This window comes from Zalophus californianus, chromosome 16 (assembly GCF_009762305.2).
Source record: "Zalophus californianus isolate mZalCal1 chromosome 16, mZalCal1.pri.v2, whole genome shotgun sequence".
In the NCBI taxonomy this organism is placed as follows: Eukaryota; Metazoa; Chordata; class Mammalia; order Carnivora; family Otariidae; genus Zalophus; species Zalophus californianus.
In genome coordinates, this window is record NC_045610.1 from 3,907,641 (window position 1) to 3,927,633 (window position 19,993).

Here is a 19,993-nt window from a genome sequence, read left to right on the forward strand (position 1 = left end):
ACCAGAGTTCCTTTAATTTTCTGGAATCATTTTATTAATCAAACGCAAAACGGCTATCCATTCAGCGAAGCCTGGTGGAAACAGTAACCTGAATAATATTCAAGGATTTTCTTTTGAAGCCGAGAACCAGCAATTACTCTACTGGAAAAGACTATTTTACTATGGTGCATTTCCTCAGGAGAGGAAATGATTTCTGAGAATACTGAAGCCTTTTTTATTCTAAAGCAGCAGCAACACCTGTACACAATCTTTCTAGACAACAATAAGACTTTTCTGAGGTTTCGTGTCATGACCGTTTAATTTAATAGCTCTGAGAGTTTAAACAGGACACTAATACCTCAGTTAGCTGGCACGATTGGCGAACTGGGGATTCCAGTTAACTTAATTTTTCCATCAACTAATAGTAACCCATTTATGCAATGAAATTTCCTCAGCAGGATATAAGGGATCTGTACATCTCTTTGCAGGTATGTACAACTGTATGTTTTGTCTCTCAGTTTGACATTTTTTGGGGGGGGGGGTAGAAAAAAAAGTCAGCATTTTGCCCCTCCATAAATCTTCAAATTAATAAACCAATAATCAAGCACATGTGAGAGGCCTCACAAAAAAAAAAAAAAGGTTAAATTTCACACTGATAGTCTCCAGCTAAAGAAAATAAACCTAGCAAGGAAAATAAAATATATTCCTCTGAATCCATGAAGCATTCATTTCACATGCTAGGCGTCAAACTGCACCCAGGGGAGACAGAGATAAACAATACAGGTTTTTTTGGACCTTAGAGGCTCACAGTTTCCACATAGGCAAAGTTGAGAACTTCAGAAGATACGAGAAGTGACAGGTGTTTAAAAATTTTTTTCTTTAAAAGCATAAAAAGCTACCCTTGCTTTTGAGAAGTCAAGGCAAGTGAAACGTACTTTTTGACATAATTAGTGAAAAGAAAATAAATTTAAAGTTGCCCCCAGATCTTTCTTTTCACCAGCAGAAAATAAGGACTGACTTTATATCTTGACTTCAGCTTGGCAGAATTAGGGAAGCTTCAAAGATTCTCAGAGCTGTGGGGCGCCTGGGTGGCTCAGTCGGTTAAGGGTCTGACTCTTGATTTTGGCTCGGGTCATGATGTCAGGGTCATGAGATCGAGCCCCGCATCAGGCTCTGAGCTCAGCAGGGAGTCTGCTTGGGATTCTCTCTCTCCCTCTGCTCCTCCCCCTGCTCACTCTTTCTCTCTCTCTCTCTCTCTCTCTCAATAAATCTTAAAAAAAAAAAAAAAAGATTCTCAGAAATGTAACAGGTAAACGGGGAAAAGTAACTGAAGGAACTTTCTGGTTTGACTTGCCCTCAGTCTTGCTAGTTTCTAAGTCTCTAGCTGTCTTTTAATTACCAGATGCAACGTCTTTCAAAGTCATGGGTGGGGCTTGGTTTCTTTCCTCTGATGGTTTCCAGCAGGCAACCTTGGCCTCAGGATCTTGAGTTTTCTGGAATGCTAGGTTCCCTTCTTCCTGCTTCCTGGGCCCCGCCCCGCTGGAGATCCTGAGCCAGTGGATCTGGGATGGGGCTCAGGAATTTGTATTTTTAGAAAGACTATCACATGATTCTTATCATTAAGGAAATTTGGAAAATATGTCCCTGGATAATATGATCTGCCTAAGTATCATGGGGGTGGAGCTGGGGATGGAGGAGGGGGGTGATGGTGCTGGGAGGGAAAAACTGATTCCCAGGCCCCACAACCTGGAGTGGCAGGTTCATTAAGCCTGGGTTGGGGCTGGGCAATCTGCTTTTTCAAGGAGCACCTCAGGCAACATCTGGCTGACAGAAACACTGCGCTTGTGCTGCAGACTTGAGCGCTGGACACAAACAACCAGAATCAGGAGGAAGCCCCGGAAAGGTCTGAAGTACTGATACAAAGCTTGGGCATCGGGAACATCTCGGTCTGCCCGGGGCTCCGGACTGCTTCCTGTCGTTCCTGATCTGACCTAGTTGGGCCACTTCTCCAAGGCCGGCCTCCAGCAGCGGCCAGGGTTAAAGCACTGCAAACACCAAGATGCCTATGTGGCCCCGTGCAGGGGTGGATCTAGGACGCTGAGGGGTACAACACTGCCCCCGCCGGTAGTCAGAAACAGCGACCGCCTCAGGGAAAAGAGGCAGAATGTCTTTTGGAACGGTCATGGCTTGGGGCTATCACGCCTGAAAGTCACAAATAAAGCTGTCACCCGTCTACTGCCTGGTCGGGAACAAACACACTGCTTACTACAAAGTCTGCTTGAAATAAACCTGTCTTCACCAACAGTTGCTAAGGCATTCGTGCTTGGAAAAATAAATACTTTAAAGACAAACAATACCTTCACATTTTCCCTTCAAACATGACTAATTTTACTCAATACTTGTGAAAAGTTGTAACGAACTTCTGGAAACCCCATATTCCTGCATTGCGCCCTTGCCAGTAACTGCGAGGACCTCTCTCTCTGGGAACGCCAAGGGAAATATCAGACTTGGAGGGGCTAAAAAAAACAGGGCAAGATCCTAAATGGGATGAACAACTACACTCAAACGCTTCCCCATGAAGTCAGTCTAACCAAGTCGAACCAAGGGGTTGAACTCCCAAAGTACCCGGGCAGTTCAGCTGTCTTGATCAAACCTCTGCCCACATGGCTCACATCTGCAACTTAAATATTCCGTATGAAAACAAAGTTAATTTAACTGCTAGCACAGGCAGGCTGCTTCTCCAAAAGGGACAAGGAAGGGTACACGGTTCAGCCCACACACAGGCACTCATCTCTGACTTGTAAATATCGATGTGCAAAACACCATTATTTTGGCTTTGGAAGACTATGCTCTCCACTTCGTTCGGGTGGGCAGTTACAAAACATAAAAAAATAAAAAAATAAAAATCTCATCTTGAATGCGGCCAGGACTGAATATTCTTATGCATGACGAGTACAAATGGTTCTCTTTCAGTTTGGAAAGAAAAGGCACCTAAAAAAGGGGGGGTGGTGGTGGTGGTGGTGGTGGGGAGGCTTTGCAGTGATATTTCACCTCAACACATCTTTCAAGTTTGATGGCTTGTAAGTGCAAGGCATTGGTTCTGGTCTTCAGCCTTCAGACAACTCTAAGCTGTCCGCAGCAGCTGCAGAGGCTGGGTCTTGAAATGAAATAAAGAAATAATTGCTTCGGGGAACAAAGGGAAGGAAAAAAAAAAACGCTCTGTTGGCTGGCCCCTTGGGACTGTGTGTGGTATGTGTTCCTGATTAATACTGTTCAGTGTGGTAAAGAGGAATCCCTGAACAATCCCAGAGCATCAGAAGAAGTGTGATGTGGTCAAAAGAGCGGGTTTCAGAGGCACACCTGGACTCGAATCGCAGCCCTGCCCCTGATCAGCTAACGTGACCTTGACAAAGGGCCTTGACCTCTCGGGGTCTTCACTCCTTAGCTGAGATATGGGAATAAGACCACCTACTACCTCGAGGGGATGTAACAGACATTGGGGAGGATGATGTATGTCACGTGCTGACTTGGGTAAAACCGAATACCCACAGTTGTACTGCCCACCCCATGCCCCCCTAAAGGGGTAAGAAGGGGATTCATCTATAAATCAAAAGAACAGGGGAGAAGGTGATATCCACTCAGGTATGTCAGTAAAATGCTGGAAGACAGTCAGTAGACAAGGACAGAGCACAGATGAAATAAACAACGGATGGGGCTGGGAATCCGAAGCGGGAAGTTGACTGGTACGCCAGGTCCCTGGAAAGGCTCAGGGATGGGGATGCACCAGGTAGTTCTGAAGGCAGAGCTGGAAAGAGGGGGGCTGGTCACAAATGACATGAGCCCCAGTTATACCCCAGACCCCCTTCTGTCACCCCCCCCACAACCAGGCAGCTACCTCCCCATTATCCCCTCGGGAAAGAGGTTCAGTGGAGGAAGTGGACCAGGGGAGTTGTAAACACGGGGGTAGCAGGCACAGGAGAAGCAAAAGATTAGGTGAGAGGTTGAAAATAGGGAAATTACATATAAGTTTTCATGTGGACCAGAGAGCTGGCTGTCCCGTCCCCCTACTGGGCTCCCAGATGCTGCTGGCTAAGCTTCTGTTCACCAGGCAGAAGACTATATGTCTCCCCTCAGCAGAAAGGGACCTACCAAAGAGAAAAAACCTACAGATGCTAGGGGACATCTGGGGTCCCCAGTAAAATGACTAGGTCCTTCCCTGTCTGATCATCCTCCGGGGAAACCTACAACTAAACAGACCCCACTGATGCATACATAATTTTTGGGTGTCTTTTTGGTGTTTCATTCTTAAACAGTAATGGGTAGCCAAGCATCACTAGACATTTGACGGAAGAGAAAAAGAGAACAACCCCCCCCCAGATCATCCCCCTTCTCCCTGCCAACCACCCCCCCAAACCAGAAAAAAGAATTGAGAGAAAAGATAAAGCAAACAACAGAAGGAACCATCAAAGAAACACTAATTAATATCCTGAGACATACAATGTCTACTAAAATATTTTGTGTCTCTGAAACCAGAACTGAGCAACATTTAAAAATCAGAAAACCCAAGTTACAAAAATAAGATGGCAGCAGTAAAGCAAATCAAGGGACAGATGTGAAGCAGCAGCTGAAGAAATGTCCCAGAAAAGAACAAAAACACAAAGAAATGAAAAACAGGAGAGAAAACAAGGAAATGAACAAACTAAACCAGGAGGCCCAATATCCAACCATGAACATAGAATGTTCCAGAAGGAAAGGAAAGGAAAAGGAGAGGAGGTACTTACCAAAGCTATAACAGAAGAAAAAATGTTCAGGATGAAGGCCATGAATTCCAGCTGGAAGGGTCCACCAAGTCCCCAACACCAGGACAGGGGGCTGGCATTACTCAAAAGGCCTTCCTTGTGAAATTCAGAATATTCATGCTAAGGAAAAGCTCTTAAAAGCAAAGCAGGACGTATAACAAGGCTCAGCAGTCAAAATGGCAATGGACTTTTCGGTAGCAACACTGGGAGCTAGAAGACAATGAAAGATGCCTTTAGCATTCTGAGCACAAATCATCTTTAACCGAAAATTCCATATGCAGTCGATCCGTTAACTGCGAGAGGCAGAACAGAGATATTTTCAGACGTGCCATATCTCGAGAAATGTGCTTCTCAGGCAGTCCCCATCAGAGAGCTACTGGAGGCTGTGCTCCCTCACATGAGGAGGTAAACCAAGGAAGAAGATATGAGTTCCAAGAAAGGGGGCTCTGACGGGAGAGCGAGGGGATGAGAAGTCTCAAGAAGACATCGAAGAGAAGTCCCACGGTGGCGGAGGGGCAGGGGGCCTGGAGAGCTCGAAGTTTGGGTTGGAACGGAAGCCTGGGGGCCCAGGAGGGCTGACTCCCGAGCAGAATATGGGCAAGATGGATTATCTGATGTGCATCTCACAGATCCACAGGCATTTCTTAGCTCTGTGGCAAGTTAGGGCAAGAGTTAGGATAAGCAAAGGGAAAAGATGACACTAAGTCCAGGAAAACCAAAATACTGTGTCAGAAAGGAAATCTAATTATAGTAAGCTATGTGGCTCAGTGAAAGACACCGTACGGTCAGAATGAAAATGCTGAATTGTGATCTACCTAACAACTGTGATCGAACTCCGTCGGAAGCAGAGAGGAGTGGGGGTGTGTGCCAGGGGGTGGGGGGCAGCCAGTGAAAGAACTAAGTCCACCCTCCACGGCAGAAGTTAGCAGACAACATCTCAAACTGCAATCAGATCAAGTCCTATGAGTAGAAACATATTCTTCAGGAGTAAGAAAGTACGATCAGGGGAAACAGGTGGGAGGAGCTGAAAGCTCTCTCCTCTGGAGACTGGAGCCCAGGGGGAAGGGAGGTGGGGCAGCTCACTGTGGCTTTCTGTTCCCAGTTTGAAATGGACCCTGCCCTTCTGTCTTTGTGAACTATGCCTGGACATTATTTCAACTCATCACCAGGCCAGATTCTGTGTGAAATGCCTACCCTGCTGCTTGGCACGGGGATCAAGAGCAGCTGTGAAGCGGGGTGGGGGGAGGAGGAGGAAGGGTGAATGCCACCCCCATCTGAACCATATCGAATCATATGGATCGAGCAGGTACTGGGTGCAAGAGAGAAGAGAAACACAGACCCATTACGGCCTCTGCTTAGCTGTCCCGCAAACACGCTGCCACACGCATAAAAGATTTCAACAAGCTGACAATACACTGATCATCATAGGACTTTTGAGTGCACCCAAAACTGCATTTGCTTCCTTCCCGAAGGGAGAAAAGTCTCAAATCACATCATGCTATTGAATAGAGAAGGAACGTCAAGGAACCGCTGTTCAACGAGTCCCAGATCTCTGGTTGATAGGCATTCTTTTCAATCCAGTGCATCTCGAGTTCTCCCTATCATGAGTAAATAACATAATCATCCTCCACATGTCCTGCATATATGTACAGAGAGAACAATGCTCACCAGTCCAGGGGCTGTGCTGACTGCCCCCCCGCCGCGCCCCCCCCCCCCCGCACCAGGCTCATTTCCGTCTAGTGTCCTCTGCGGGGGGGACAGGGACGCCCCTTTTGGGGGCTTTCCCACCTGACCTAAGGTCAGGCGCAAGAAGGGGATGCAGCACAGCTGTGGAGCAAATTCTGGGAAGAAAGGAGGAGTCCATAGGATCTAAAAGTAGTATCAACACAAACAAACATTGCTCGCCAACTGAACGAGCAAGTTTCTGGGTGTTCCATGAAATCACTGTTGAATTACGTGCGGCCGTTACCAATAAACACTCAGGACCGGGACAATGCTAGCTTTTCTTGAAAAGGGATGTCCCTTTTCTTTTCTGGTGGCTACTGTCACTATGTAAATACCTGACAATTCCTTCTGCATGCTGGTTTCCCAGGATTCTCTTCTTGGCGCTAAATTTGGTGTTCAAGCATGGTATTAATTTAGTGCTTTGAAATATTCTATTTATGCTCTTGTCACATGTAAACATTTTCAATTCCTTCAGCAGCTTTGGTTTTAAACACACACACACACACACACACACACACACACACTATCGTAAACTACCCCATATCTTCTTTGGAATACGGAGGTTATGAATTATAAATAAGATCTCTCCTGGGATCAAGGCTGGGCTAACCTCGTTACAATCTGCTCTACAAGGTTCTTAGACTCCAAGGTGGGATAAGAAACGAGGCTTTCTGAACAGTCTAGGAGCCTTGCTGGGCCGGTCTGCACGGCGTGCTGTTCCATCCTTAAGTCCTGGTCGGCCAGCCAAACTCTGTGAGCCTATCCATTTATTTATGCTGTTGTGTATATTTTGCTGTTGTTTCCAAGGAAAAGTTCTGTTTGAAATCCTCCAGCCTTGCCTTAGTTGAACTAAGGGGAAGCAGGATTGTTTTTCTTATACGCCTATGTGTTCCCGAGGGCTGGAAGCTGCCAGTTAACCAGACCAGAACTGGGACTTGGGAACAAGCAGCTTCTTCACGTGGTCAAAGGGACACATCGGACAAGCAGTCCCGGAACATGAATCTCGTAAGGGTAAGAGCAGAGGCATCTTGAGAGTCCGAAGCACCGTCTCAGCCGTTGGTGCCAGGTGGTGGGGCGTCAGGCAGACGGGATTTTGAGACCTACCCCTGCAAGCTTCGGTATGTCACCACCAAGTGGTGGCAGAGAGAGTAACAGGCGCGCAGGGCCAAGGGGGCTCCTGGTTCCCGGTTGGGAAACGGAATGCTTTTCCAAGCCATGGCTCGGAATAAAAATAGAATCTGTTTATTAAGCTTGTCTCTTTCATAACACAACACAGGCCGGGAAACAGAACCACGCAGCAGACACAATAAAGAGAAAGCATCGCGTGTTTCTCTGGCTACCTGTGCAAGCCTAACCTCCAGCATGCTCTGTTCTGAGCCCAGACCAGACAGAAAGAAGTCTCCTCCTCCCACCAACCTCGGGAAAGAATCCCCCTTAGCTGTGCATCCAGACCCCTTTCAGCACCGAAGCGCTCACCTCTGGCCTCAGGACTGGAAAAGGCAAGGTTTCCTTTTGGGCCAGAAAGGCTTCCCGTCACTGGCTCTTTTTCAGAGTTTGCCCCTCCGTTCCCATGCTCCAAATGTTCAGGTACCACTGAGTATTCAAATGTCATGCCCTGTCCTCAAGCACATGGCCTTCCAAGGGGCCAGCGAGCTGGCTCTCAGGAGATTATTTTCAATACAGATGAAAGGTATCCGACAAAAAATGGGACAGAGCACGCAGCCTTCGTAACGTTCATGATGGGTATTGGTTGGCTGGACAAACTTAAATTCAATCCAGCAACATTCTGGAATTGGGTCGAACCGCTAAGTGAGCACACACCTCCGTAGCCACGCACCTCCATGTCTACTGATAGATGGGGAAACATAACCTATGGAGCCCTTACTGCGGGCCAAGCGTTGTTCTAAGGGCCCAGCTGTGTCTTAACTCATGTCATCCTCACAAATCTTAACACCAGAGGGATTTCTCTCTCTTGCCTCTTGCATTGTGCCACCCTTGTCCCTAGTAGCTCTCTGCTGGCCTCGGGGTCAAGTTAGCAAGACTCCGTGGCCAACAGTACAGCTGTTAGGGGCCAGATGACCCACACCCTCAGTTTCCGGCGAAGGAAAAACAAAGGGCTGTTCCAGGTCACACAGCTGGTAAGTAACGGAGGGAGTTCAGACCCAGAGTCGGGCCGCGCAACCATCTCTGGGGCCCCTACATCCCAAGCCCCCAAGGAAGTCATTCGCTCCTCCCCCGTCGGGCCAGGAAGGCTTCACAGAAGGGCTGGAATTTAGAGACTAGTATTGAAAATGACTGCATCATAACCCAAGTGCGCGAGAAGGGTGGGTGTGAGAGGTGAGGCGGCTTCGGAGAATTCTCGAAGACCCAGTAAAGGTCCTTTTGGGTATCTAACTACGGTGACACAGGGGATGGGAGAGGGTCCGATGATGCGCCGGAAAACATGATCGCAAAGATAAAAGCCTCTAATAATTTATGGACTGAATACTGCACGCTGCACTTTGCAAAGAACCTTTACATATACAATCCATTTTGTGTTCTGCCATCACTTGCTACAGGAGAAATGGGAGAAGTCACATTTTTTCACTGTGTGCACAACTGTGCTGTGTGCCCTTAATGCTCCGGGGAGCCAGGCAGAGAGTCCCTGGAAGGGGAGATTCCTTGGGGTGGGGAAGGAGGCAACTGCAGCTTCCCCACCATGGCCAGCTCTGGATGACGGTGGAAACATCAGAAGCCCAGGGTTTTTGTAAGTTGGAGCTGTGTCAGCCTTATGCTCTTTAGAACAGACATCAAGGAACCGACTGCAAACACTGAATCACCATGCTAAGACTTCTGGGCACAGGCAGGGCGCGTGGGAAAGGACTCTTAAAACAAGCATGAACAGAGGGATTGTGGGGTGCCTCTGTGAGGAGGCATCAGGAGGAACTGGGGAGCCAGGGAATCCTGGGTGTCAGTGTGCATTATGGACTGAATTATGCCCCCCCCAAATTTGTATGTTGAAGCCCTCACCCCCCAATATGGCTGATTAAGGAGGAGGTAATGAAGGTCAAATTCGGTTATAAGGGTGGCATCCTAATCCAATAGGGCTGGTGTCCTAATAAGGACAGGAAGAGACACCAGAGGGCTCTCTCTCCATCTCCGTCTCCCTCGCCCCCCTCCTCCTGCTGCTCCTCCCCACTGCTCACAGCACACCTAGCAGAGGGAAGGCCATGTGAGGACAAAGCAAGAAGGCGGCCTCACCAGAAAGCAGCCCTGCCAGCACCTTGATCCTGGACTTCCCAGCCTCCAGAACCGTGAGAAAACACGCTTCCGTTATCTCGGTCACCTGGCCCATGGTATTTTGTTATGGAAGCCTCAGCAGACAGACACAGTGGGCCCTTGGCCTTGCAAGCCCCAGCCCTTGACCAGCACTCCCTTATCTCTCCGCACTCAGAGTTAGCTCCTCCGTGAGGCCTTTCTCACCTACCCTTGCCACTTCCTCCTGGATGCTCCCACTCTACACAAAGAGATTCTGTCTGGGAACCCGTAGGAAGTCTGTCTGTCCGGACTTTTTAAAGAAAAGTCCGTCTGCTCCTACTAGACACCAAGCCTCTTGAAAGAAGACACCGTCTTATTCAACTTTATATTCCTAGTCCGGGTGTGTAGCGAGCATCTAATAACTTCATGGAATAAACAAAGAAACGAAGGAGTCTAGGACACCGTCTTAAAAATGTGCGTTAGCGTAAATGTTACAAGACTTATTCACTCATTTACTCGACAACCAAGAAGTAAATAGTTTGGGGGGCGCCTGGGTGGCTCAGTTGGTTAAGCATCAGCCTTCGGCTCAGGTCATGATCCTGGGGTCCTGGGATTGAACCCCACATCGGGCTCCCTGCTCAGCGGGGAGTCTGCTTCTCTCTCTGCCTCTGCCTGCCACTCCCCCTGTTTGTGCTATCAAATAAAATCTTTTAAAAAAAAAGTAAATAGTTTGGGGGTGGGGGGAACAAAGAAGTAAATCACGAAGAGAGAAAACTAAAAACACCAGGACATTTCTAGATGATGAAGAAATGACAAGATGAAGGATCGGCAGCGTAAGAAGAACAGAAACACTGCTCATCTGTACGAACTACGTACCGCGTGGGGTGACGATAATGTATAATTAAATGGGAAGGGTTAGCAGCACAGAGGAGAAGTTAAGTGGGCTCTAAAGGGGGACAAATGTAGTGGCTGAATCCTGCCTCTGGTGCCAGTTAGGGGACTTTGGGATGTCACTTAACTTCTCTGGGCTTTACTGGCCTTTTTTTTTTTTTAAACATGAATTTTCCCAAAGTATAACACACACACACACACAGCAAAGGACACAAGTTGCTCGGGAAGAGCTCAAGGAATTCTCTAGTTGCCGTATCTTGTAAACAGAGATAATGAACGTGCCTGTTGCGGAGGGCAGATGTGAAGGTCAGATGGTGTAATGCATATGGAGCCCTCAGCCTGGTGCCCAGTGCACAGGGAGCCTGTTACCTCTCCTACAATGACCGCTGCCACATGTAACTGCAGTTCTAAACTTGATTCATAGATGTTCGAACCCTGCATCATTTTTTATATAGCTTGGTGCTATTCCCCAGACTCAAGGAAAAGAAATGGTGAATCCTTGCTCCCAGTACACCTGCGAATCTAGCAACTCACCAACAGAGCTGAGCATTAGGATCCCCTTTCGGCCATCCCTCCCGCCACACTGGTTTAATGGAGGGCCTCTTTTTTTTTTTTTTTTAGAAAAAACACAGGACTTTATTATTCCCATTACAAAGGGCAGGTCTTCACAGGATGAGGGCGGGAATTCTGATGGTGGAGAGGAGGCCCCTACTTGCTGGCGATGAGCGGGTTCTGCAGACCACGATGACCGAGTCCCCGCGCAGGAACATCTTGGAGATGTAGTGGTCCTTGTTGACTGGCTTGGACTTCTTCTTGCCCTTGCCGCTCTTGGGGACCTCGGTCCACATCTCCTTCACATTTTCCAGCACCATGTTGCAGTGCCTGTCGAAGGCCTTCACGCGGCCCAGGAGCTTCTTGTTGCGGCAGTTGATGAGCACCTGGGTGTTGTTCTTGACTGACTGCGTGAGCACAGAGAGCGGACCTGTGTTGAACTCTTCTTCCTCCCGCTTCTGCAGCTCCTCTGGGGTCATCTCACTCTTGGGCTTGTTGAGGAGGCTCATGGTGATAGTGCCTGAGGTCCCAGATCAGCACCGTCTCCTCCGCATTGCTGCTGCCTCTTAATGGAGGGACTCTTCATCTACCTAGAATGCCAACTAAGTTCAGGGTTACAAACAGAGCTAATGGAGGCAACAATCTGGAAGTTTCTTTGGTCGGCACATGAGAGAGAAAGAGGGAGGGAGGGAGGGAGAGAGAAAACCTCTCAATTTCAGGATGTGTGACTTCTCAAACAAGCAGAGTAAGGGCTCTGGCGCTGGGCAACAGCAGGTACTGGGTAATGTTTGTTAGGGACACAATCAGAAGATGGACAGTTGGGGACTCCGGTGTATTTTAAGCAGCATGCCTATAAACCAAACAACCTCCATGTACCGAACAAGGCCAGATCAAATGGTCACCTGACTGGGGATAACCTGAAGAGTAGAAAGAAGTCCCCTCTGCTCCCAATTGTCTTCCTTCCCCGGATTTCAGGTTCAGGGTGCCCGAAATTCTACCACGGGGGGTGGGGGGAAATTCTGTTTATGAATCTGTCATTCCCTTACTCTGCTCCCATCTGAAATGGCAAGATGGCTGGTTGGGATGGCACTTTCTGTCCCTAGCATGTGAGCATGAATGAACTGGGGATTCCTGTGCTCTTGAGCAGAAGAGGGCGGACAGTGGACACACGGAATGACAGAAGAACAGTGCGTGCGAGTACGTGTAGGAGTGTGTGAGCTGGTGGAGCGGGAGCCGAACATCCTGACCCCTGCACCTTGGTCCCGGTCCGGCCCTAGGACCCACAGACCCAGGACAGAATCTGGCCACCGAAAGGCCGAAGGAGCAACTAGTCCAGCATTTCCCGAGTGGCTCTCCACCCTCCACCTCACCCTGTCCTGTTCCTGCCTCGTCTCTTGCCTCTCCCACGAATGCTCCGTCAGCCGATCTATTTCTGTCGTTCAACTTTAAAAACCAACCCCCCAACCTGAGTGGCACCCATCCTTGCAAACATTCCTCTGCAAGTCCTCAGAAGATCCAGGCTCTCCTAAGGAGCAAGGGCAGATGTGGCTGGAGGGGAATTTACAGTCTGTGACCAATTAGCCAGATGGGCTAACCTTCCCACCTGGTTTTTCTCTTGTCGGCATTTTGTGAGCTCTCTCACTTTCGTTGGCATCCCCATCCGTGGAAGGTCATTTCCCTTTGGCCTTGGGGGTTCATGGTCTGAGGGCCATGTGGGTTCACATATGCTCTTGGACTTCAGATGGCACTGGCCACCACCATAAGTTCTCCCTGACATGTGTCTTGGCACAGGCTGCATGACCTTTGCTTCTAGATGCGTATCTCAACATTGTTTCCACACTTCTGTGAACTCCAGCTTCGCAGCTGGGGCAAATGTGGTTACATGATTAATTCCAAACATATGCCACGCACAGCATGCTGGGCCTTACCATACATATCTGCACATCACTTACAAGGCAAACTGAGGAACTGATTTGGAGCTGTAAAAATCCATGATCTGAAAGGAGGAGGGGACGGCCTGTTTCTGTCTTCGTTCTTATACTGTTTAATGTGATCAGGCTACTTCTGGACTCCAGTCAGAGGAGCTGGGCTACTTCTCTTTTTAAAGGTCATGCTTTCAAGTTCTTTGTCCCTGTGAAGGGGCCATGTAAACTCCTTTACTTCCAGTCTGGGTTTGCCTTAATCAACCAACTTTCCCGACACTTGGAGATGAAGAGGGCTGTAAGTGGTTATCAAGTTGAGATCTTGGAACTCAAGCTTGGTATGAACGTAAATCACAGAAGACAAACATTTATCTTGCCTACTTTTTTTTTTTTTTTAGAAATTTCCAGGGTTGACTATTCCCCCATCGTCTCCAAAGCCAAAGAAATTGGACATGACACATACCGATGAAGGCATTACCATGCATTACACATTTGCTTTCCTTTTCAGGCATTGGTTTACTTTCCCAAGAAGAGTGCCATTTACAAACACAAAACAAAATCATGAATGTCACTTTTTCTGACCTGCATTTACTTCCCATGTAACCACTTTTTTTTAAACTGACATTTCCTCTCTGTCCTTTTTTTTTTTTTTTTTTAGATTTTATTTATTTTAGAGAAAGAGAGAGAGGGCGCGACTGAGCGCAAGTTGGGGGGTAAGGGCAGACGGAGCGGGAGAAGCAGACTCCCCACCCAGCAGGGAGCCCGACATGGGGCTGGATCCCGGGGCTGGATCCCAGGACCTTGAGATCATGACCTGAGCTGAAGGCAGACGCTTCACCGACTGAGCCACCCAGGCGACCCTCCTTTCCATCTCTTTATTCCTCCATTGGCAAGGTGGTCAGCATGTGCTCTCTCTTAAGCCATCTCTGGCATCTTTGAAAATTCTGTACAACTTCAGGCTTTTACTACTACTATATAGAGATCCTTACATTTAAAACCTATGTTATCCTTACCTCCCCCAATGATGTGCAGTAACTACAACTCTTCACCAACCAACCCCCAATTTCTTTTGTATACTTGTAGTTTCAGATCAGATCATTTGTACCTTCTTCCGGCTCCTTTCATATTCGCAAACTGTTTCCCTCAATCATATGGAATGACAACAAACTGACAATGTCTAATACCCATCTTTGGTTGGAAAAGCTGAGTATAGTAATAAGTGGGGAGGGAATATGCCTTCTATCTAATGAAACCCCACAACACCTAGTGAAGAGCCAGCATTCAAAATAATTTGAGTGACATTAGAGTATGAGATGTTAGATCTCTGAATACCTAACTCCTAGTTCCCTGGCTTACATAAAAACTGTTCTGGGAGAAAAGCTTTAAAAATTAGGTGTCAACATTGGATCATATTTTAAGCCTAGGGCAGATGATAAAATAAGACCGAGATGAAAAATACACAAATTAACCTGGCTCCCTGACACTGGGCAGAATTTTCCTAGCTAATCTCACTACATATGTCTGCTATTGCAGATAAACTTTAGAATCGTGATGTCAATGAGCCCCCAAACTCCCTCTGGAATTCTGAATCAGACTGTGAAATTTATAAACTAACTTGGGGAGAAATGTACATCTCTACACTTTAAATGGCAGATCCCTACATTTATTCAAATCTTCTGTCTGTAGCTATAATTTTTCCTACCAACTATCACCCCAAGCAACCCGCATACCCTCCTGATAAAATAGCTTGCCTGCACCCTTGACCGGAGGCTAAGCCAAACACAGGCACTCATGTTTCACAGACGGATGCAAGACCCCAGCCGGGACCCAAAGAAACCTTTCCCACGACTCTCCCGATTGTTGTTAAGGAAGGAACCCTTCCACAGAGTAAGAAGGATTTGAACGTGGGGCTGCCAGGTGCTGTGCTCTCCACCATAAGAAAGCCAGTCTGTGGCAGGAAAGGGGGAAGCCAATGCAGAGATGATAAAGGAGGAACAGTACACAGCCCCACCACTAACCCCCATGGTTTCTGATGCCTCTGTGTGCATCAGAAACAAGTACTTCTTGCATGCCCTAAACCCGTTGCCCTAAACATATAAATCTGTGATAACCATGGCGCTAACTGGCAAGCCTGTGGGTTTGGAGCTATGCATACTCCCAACAACCGAGGCCTACAGTCCTAGCACAAACAGTCCTGGGAGCTCTGAGAATCCTGTTCTCTTCCCTAAGGCTTCAGTTCCTCTAGTTGTGACCTGCAGTTCCTCTGGGTGTGACTTCCCCCCACTTCCAGCTCGGGGGAGTGCCCCTCCTTTGCTTTTGCTTCAGCTACAGTTGGGTCTTTTTTTTTTTTTTTTTGTAAAGATTTGATTTATTTATTTGACAGACAGCACAAGCAGGCAGAGTGGTAGGCAGAGGGAGAGGGAGAAGCAGGCTCCCCGCTGAGCAGGGAGCCGGATGTGGGGCTCGATCCCAGGACCCCAGGATCAAGGCAGCCGCCTAACCAACTGAGCCACCCAGGCGTCCCTACAGTTGGGTCTTGAACCTGAGTAGTGTTTCTGTTTTCTTCAAGGTCCCCTATTTCTTGTTGAGTTTTTGTAGCTACTGGTTTGTATTTTGGTTTTGGGTTTTTGGTTTGTTTTGTTTTAAGTGGGCTTGAACTCATGACCCTGAGATCAAGACCTGAGCCGAGATCAAGAGTTGGACGCCCAACCCACTGAGCCACCCAGGTGTCCCTGGAGCTATTGTTAATGTGCCCTCTCTGTTCTCTGTGACATTTTCTAACTGATTATGGGTATTTGTGAGAAGCACTTTTTGTATATTTATCTTATAACTGGCAAAGGACTTGGCTTTCTTGTTGGTTTTGTTGATTCTCTTGAATTTGCGAGGTAGATTCTTACAAATGTTTACAAACATGGTAAGTTTGATTCCACCTTATTTATTTGCACACTGTACAGACGAATGATGTGCATCAGCAGTGAAAGGGGACATTCTTGACATTCTTATTTGTCCCTGATCTGATCTTGTAATTTTTTACCATCAAGCAAAATGGTAGCATTTAGTCTGCGATAGTATTACTGGGTATGATAATGAAGTACTCTTTAATTCCCAGTTTGAAGAGCTATTTTTAAATTTTTATTTTTTTTAATTTGCTTTTCCCTAGTGCATAATGTATGCTGTTTTCCAATAATTCCCCAATGTTGAGCAATTTATACATGGTTTTTTCCCATTGATATATATTATTTGGTTAGGTGTCTACTTGTCTTGCCCTATTTATTTTAATTTGGGAAGTCTGGTTTCTTACTGTGGCATTCTAGTTCTTTGAATACTTTTCATGCAAATCTTTCTTCAGATAAGTGTTTTGAAGACATAGTCTCCTAGCCAGCAGCTTGTCTTTCCATTCTTTGTATGCAGTCTTTCACAGAGCGGACAGTGTAAATTTAATAAAGTTCACATTATCATTTCTTTTCACAGACCATGCTTTCTGTGTCATATATGAAAATTAATCACCAAACTTTAACCCACGTAGATTTTCTTCTAAGTTCCCCACTATAATTTTTATAATTTTGCATTTTATATTTAGGCAACGAATACTTTTGAGTGAATTTATGTCTAAGGTGCAAAGTTTGTGTAAAAAATTCCTGTGGTTGTCCATTTGTACCCTCATTTGCTGATGATGACTAAAGACTAAAAACTAAACAAACAATCTTTCCTGCATTGATGGGCCTTTATTCCTTTGACCTAGGTCAAGCTGACTGTATCTGTGTAAGTCTGTTGATGGACTCTCTGTTCTGTTCCATTTATCTATGTGTCCATTCGTTTCAAAACATCATGCTCTCTTAATTATTGTAGCTTTATAATAAATCCTGAAACAGGCAAGTGTGAGTTCATTGACTTGTCCTTCATCAGTAACCCTCAGCGCTACTCAGTGTTTAACACAAGTTTGTTGCTGTTTATAAAACAGCTTGCTGAGATTTCTATGGGGATGGCACCGGACCTTAAAATCAATTTAAGAACTGACATCTTAATAATATTTTTTTTTAAATTTTTTATTGTTATGTTAATCACCATATATTACATCATTAGTTTTTGGTGCAGTGTTCCATGATTCATTGTTTGTTCATAACACCCAGTGCTCCACGCAGAACGTGCCCTCCTCAATACCCATCACCAGGCTAACCCATCCCCCTACCCCCCTCCCCTCTAGAACCCTCAGTTTGTTTTTCAGAGTCCATCATCTCTCATGGTTCGTCTCCCCCTCTGACATACTCCCCTTTTCTTCCTCTCCTGTTATCTTCTTCTTTTTCTTTTTTCTTAAAATATGTTGCATTATTTGTTTCAGAAGTACAGATCTGTGATTCAACAGTTTTGCACAATTCACAGCGCTCACCGTAGCACATACCCTCCCCAATATCTATCACCCAGCCACCCCATCCCTCCCACCCCCAACCACTCCAGTAACACTCAGTTTGTTTCCTGAGATTAAGAATTCCTCATATCAGTGAGGTCATGTGATACATGTCTTTCTCTGATTGACTTATTTCACTCAGCATAACACCCTCCAGTTCCATCCACGTCGTTGCAAATGGCAAGATCTCATTCCTTTTGATGGCTGCATAATATTCCATTGTGTATATATACCACTTCTTCTTTATCCATTCATCTGTCGATGGACATCTTGGCTCTTTCCACAGTTTGGCTATGGTGGACATTGCTGCTATAAACATTGGGGTACACGTACCCCTTCGGGTCCCTACATTTGTATCTTTGTGGTAAATACCCAGTAGTGCAATTGCTGGATCGAACGGTAGCTCTAATTTCAACTGTTTGAGGAACCTCCATACTGTTTTCCAGAGGGGTTGCACCAGCTTGCATTCCCACCAACAGTGTAGGAGGGTTCCCCTTTCTCCACATCCCCGCCAACATCTGTCGTTCCCTGACTTGTTAATTTTAGCCATTCTGACGGGTGTGAGGTGGTATCTCATTGAGGTTTTGATTTGGATTTCCCTGATGCCAAGCGATGTTGAGCACTTTTTCATGTGCCTGTTGGCCATTTGGATGTCTTCTTTGGAGAAATGTCTGTTCATGTCTTCTGCCCATTTCTTGATTGGATTATTTGTTCTTTGGGTGTTGAGTTTGATAAGTTCTTTATAGATTTTGGATACTAGCCCTTTATCTGATATGTCATTTGCAAATATTTTCTCCCATTCTGTCGGTTGTCTTTTGGTTTTGTGGACTGTTTCTTTTGCTGTGCAGAAGCTTTTTATCTTGATGAAATCCCAATAGTTCATTTTTGCCCTGGCTTCCCGTGCCTTTGGCGATGTTTCTAGGAAGAAGTTGCTGCGGCTAAGGTCGAAAAGGTTGCTACCTGTGTTCTCCTTTAGGATTTGGATGGACTCCTGTCTCACGTTTAGGTCTTTCAACCATTTGGAGTCTATTTTTGTGTGTGGTGTAAGGAAATGGTCCAGTTTCATTCTTCTGCTGACATCTTAATAATATTGTGCCTCTTGGTCATGAACAAGAACTATATCTTGAGTGAATTATTTTTTTCATTGCTTTCAAGAGTGTTTCTTCATTTTTACATTTTAATTTATTTAAACTTAAAAAAGAAAAAAAACAAAAACAGTTCACCCATTTCTCTCAGCCTCCAGTTCTTGGAACCACCAATCTGTTTTCTGTATCGATGAGCTTGGGTTTTTGTTTCAAGAATCCACATAAGAGAGATCATATGGTATTTGTCTTTTTCTAGCTGACTTATTTCACTTAGCATAGCACCCTCCAGGTCCATCCACGTTGCCACAAATGGCAAGGTTTCATTCCTTTTTTTTTTTTTTAATGGCTGAATACTATTCCATTTGCGTGGGGGGGAATGCCCCCCCAGCTCTCTACATACATCTTTATACATTCATTTATTGAGACACTTACATTGTTTCCATGTCTTGGCTATTGTAAATAATGCTGCAATGAACACGGGGGTGCACATATCCTTTTGAATTAGTGTTTTCATTTTATTCGGAAATATACCCAGAAATGGAACTGTTGGATTCTATGGTAGTTCATTTTTTAATTTTTTGAGGAACCTCCATACTATTTTCAATAATGGCTGCAGCAATTTACATTCCTACCGACAGAGCACCAGGGTTCCCTTTCTCCACCTCCTCGCCAATACTTGTCTCTTGTCTTCTTGGTATCAGCCCATCTAACAGGTGTGAGGTGGCATCTCATTGGGGTTTTGATCTGCATTTCCCTGATGATGAGTGATGCTGAGCATCTTCTCGTGTACCTGTTGACCATCTGGATGTCTTCTCTGGAAAAACGTCTATTCAGATCTTCCGCCCATTTTTAATTGAATTGTTTGGTTTTTTTGCTATTGAGTTAGAGTCCTTCATATATTTTGGATATCAGCCCCTTATCAGATACATGGTTTGCAATTATTTTTCCCCATTCAGTAGGCTGCCTTTTCATTTTGTTTGCTGTGTGCTTTTTTAAATTTCAAACTGAGAACAGACACTGAGTTTTATTAAATGCCTTTTTAGTTTTGACATTCAGCATATACGTCATCTTTGTTGGGTTTTGACATCAGAGTCATTCCAACTTCACACAGTGAAACGAGAAGTCTTCCTTCTTTTCTGAATTCTGCAACAGTTTATATAACACAGGAATTATTTTTCCTGGGAAGTTTAAAAGAATTTGCCTATAAAACTGCCCACCACCAGAGCATTTTGGGAAAGAGAGGTGCTTTGGATTTTTTCTTTTTTGCTGTGGGACTGGGCATACATTTATCTATTTAATTAGCCTTTTGGGATGGACAGCTTTGATACTTACAAGTAAGTCTACTATGTATATGTTTCCACATGTACAGAATGGTCATCCTCCTCTAAAAGCTTTCAG

The 19,993-nt window shown here is 45.9% G+C and overlaps 2 protein-coding genes across 2 annotated transcripts in view; both read right to left on the reverse strand.

Annotated features, from left to right (window-relative positions):
• STX8 (syntaxin 8) overlaps positions 1-19,993 on the reverse strand; it is a 257,019-nt gene that overhangs the window by 23,993 nt on the left and 213,033 nt on the right. The gene's annotated exons all lie outside the window — the stretch shown is intronic.
• On the reverse strand, positions 11,297-11,728 carry LOC113939817 (small nuclear ribonucleoprotein Sm D2-like). The gene has a single exon (XM_035724528.1). It carries the CDS (start codon positions 11,690-11,692, stop codon positions 11,297-11,299), a length of 396 nt encoding a protein of 131 aa, XP_035580421.1. The 5' UTR covers positions 11,693-11,728.

Bases quoted from the DNA above. Each gene is read 5' to 3' on its own strand.
- LOC113939817 (XM_035724528.1), bottom strand. From the start codon at position 11,692: ATGAGCCTCCTCAACAAGCCCAAGAGTGAGATGACCCCAGAGGAGCTG.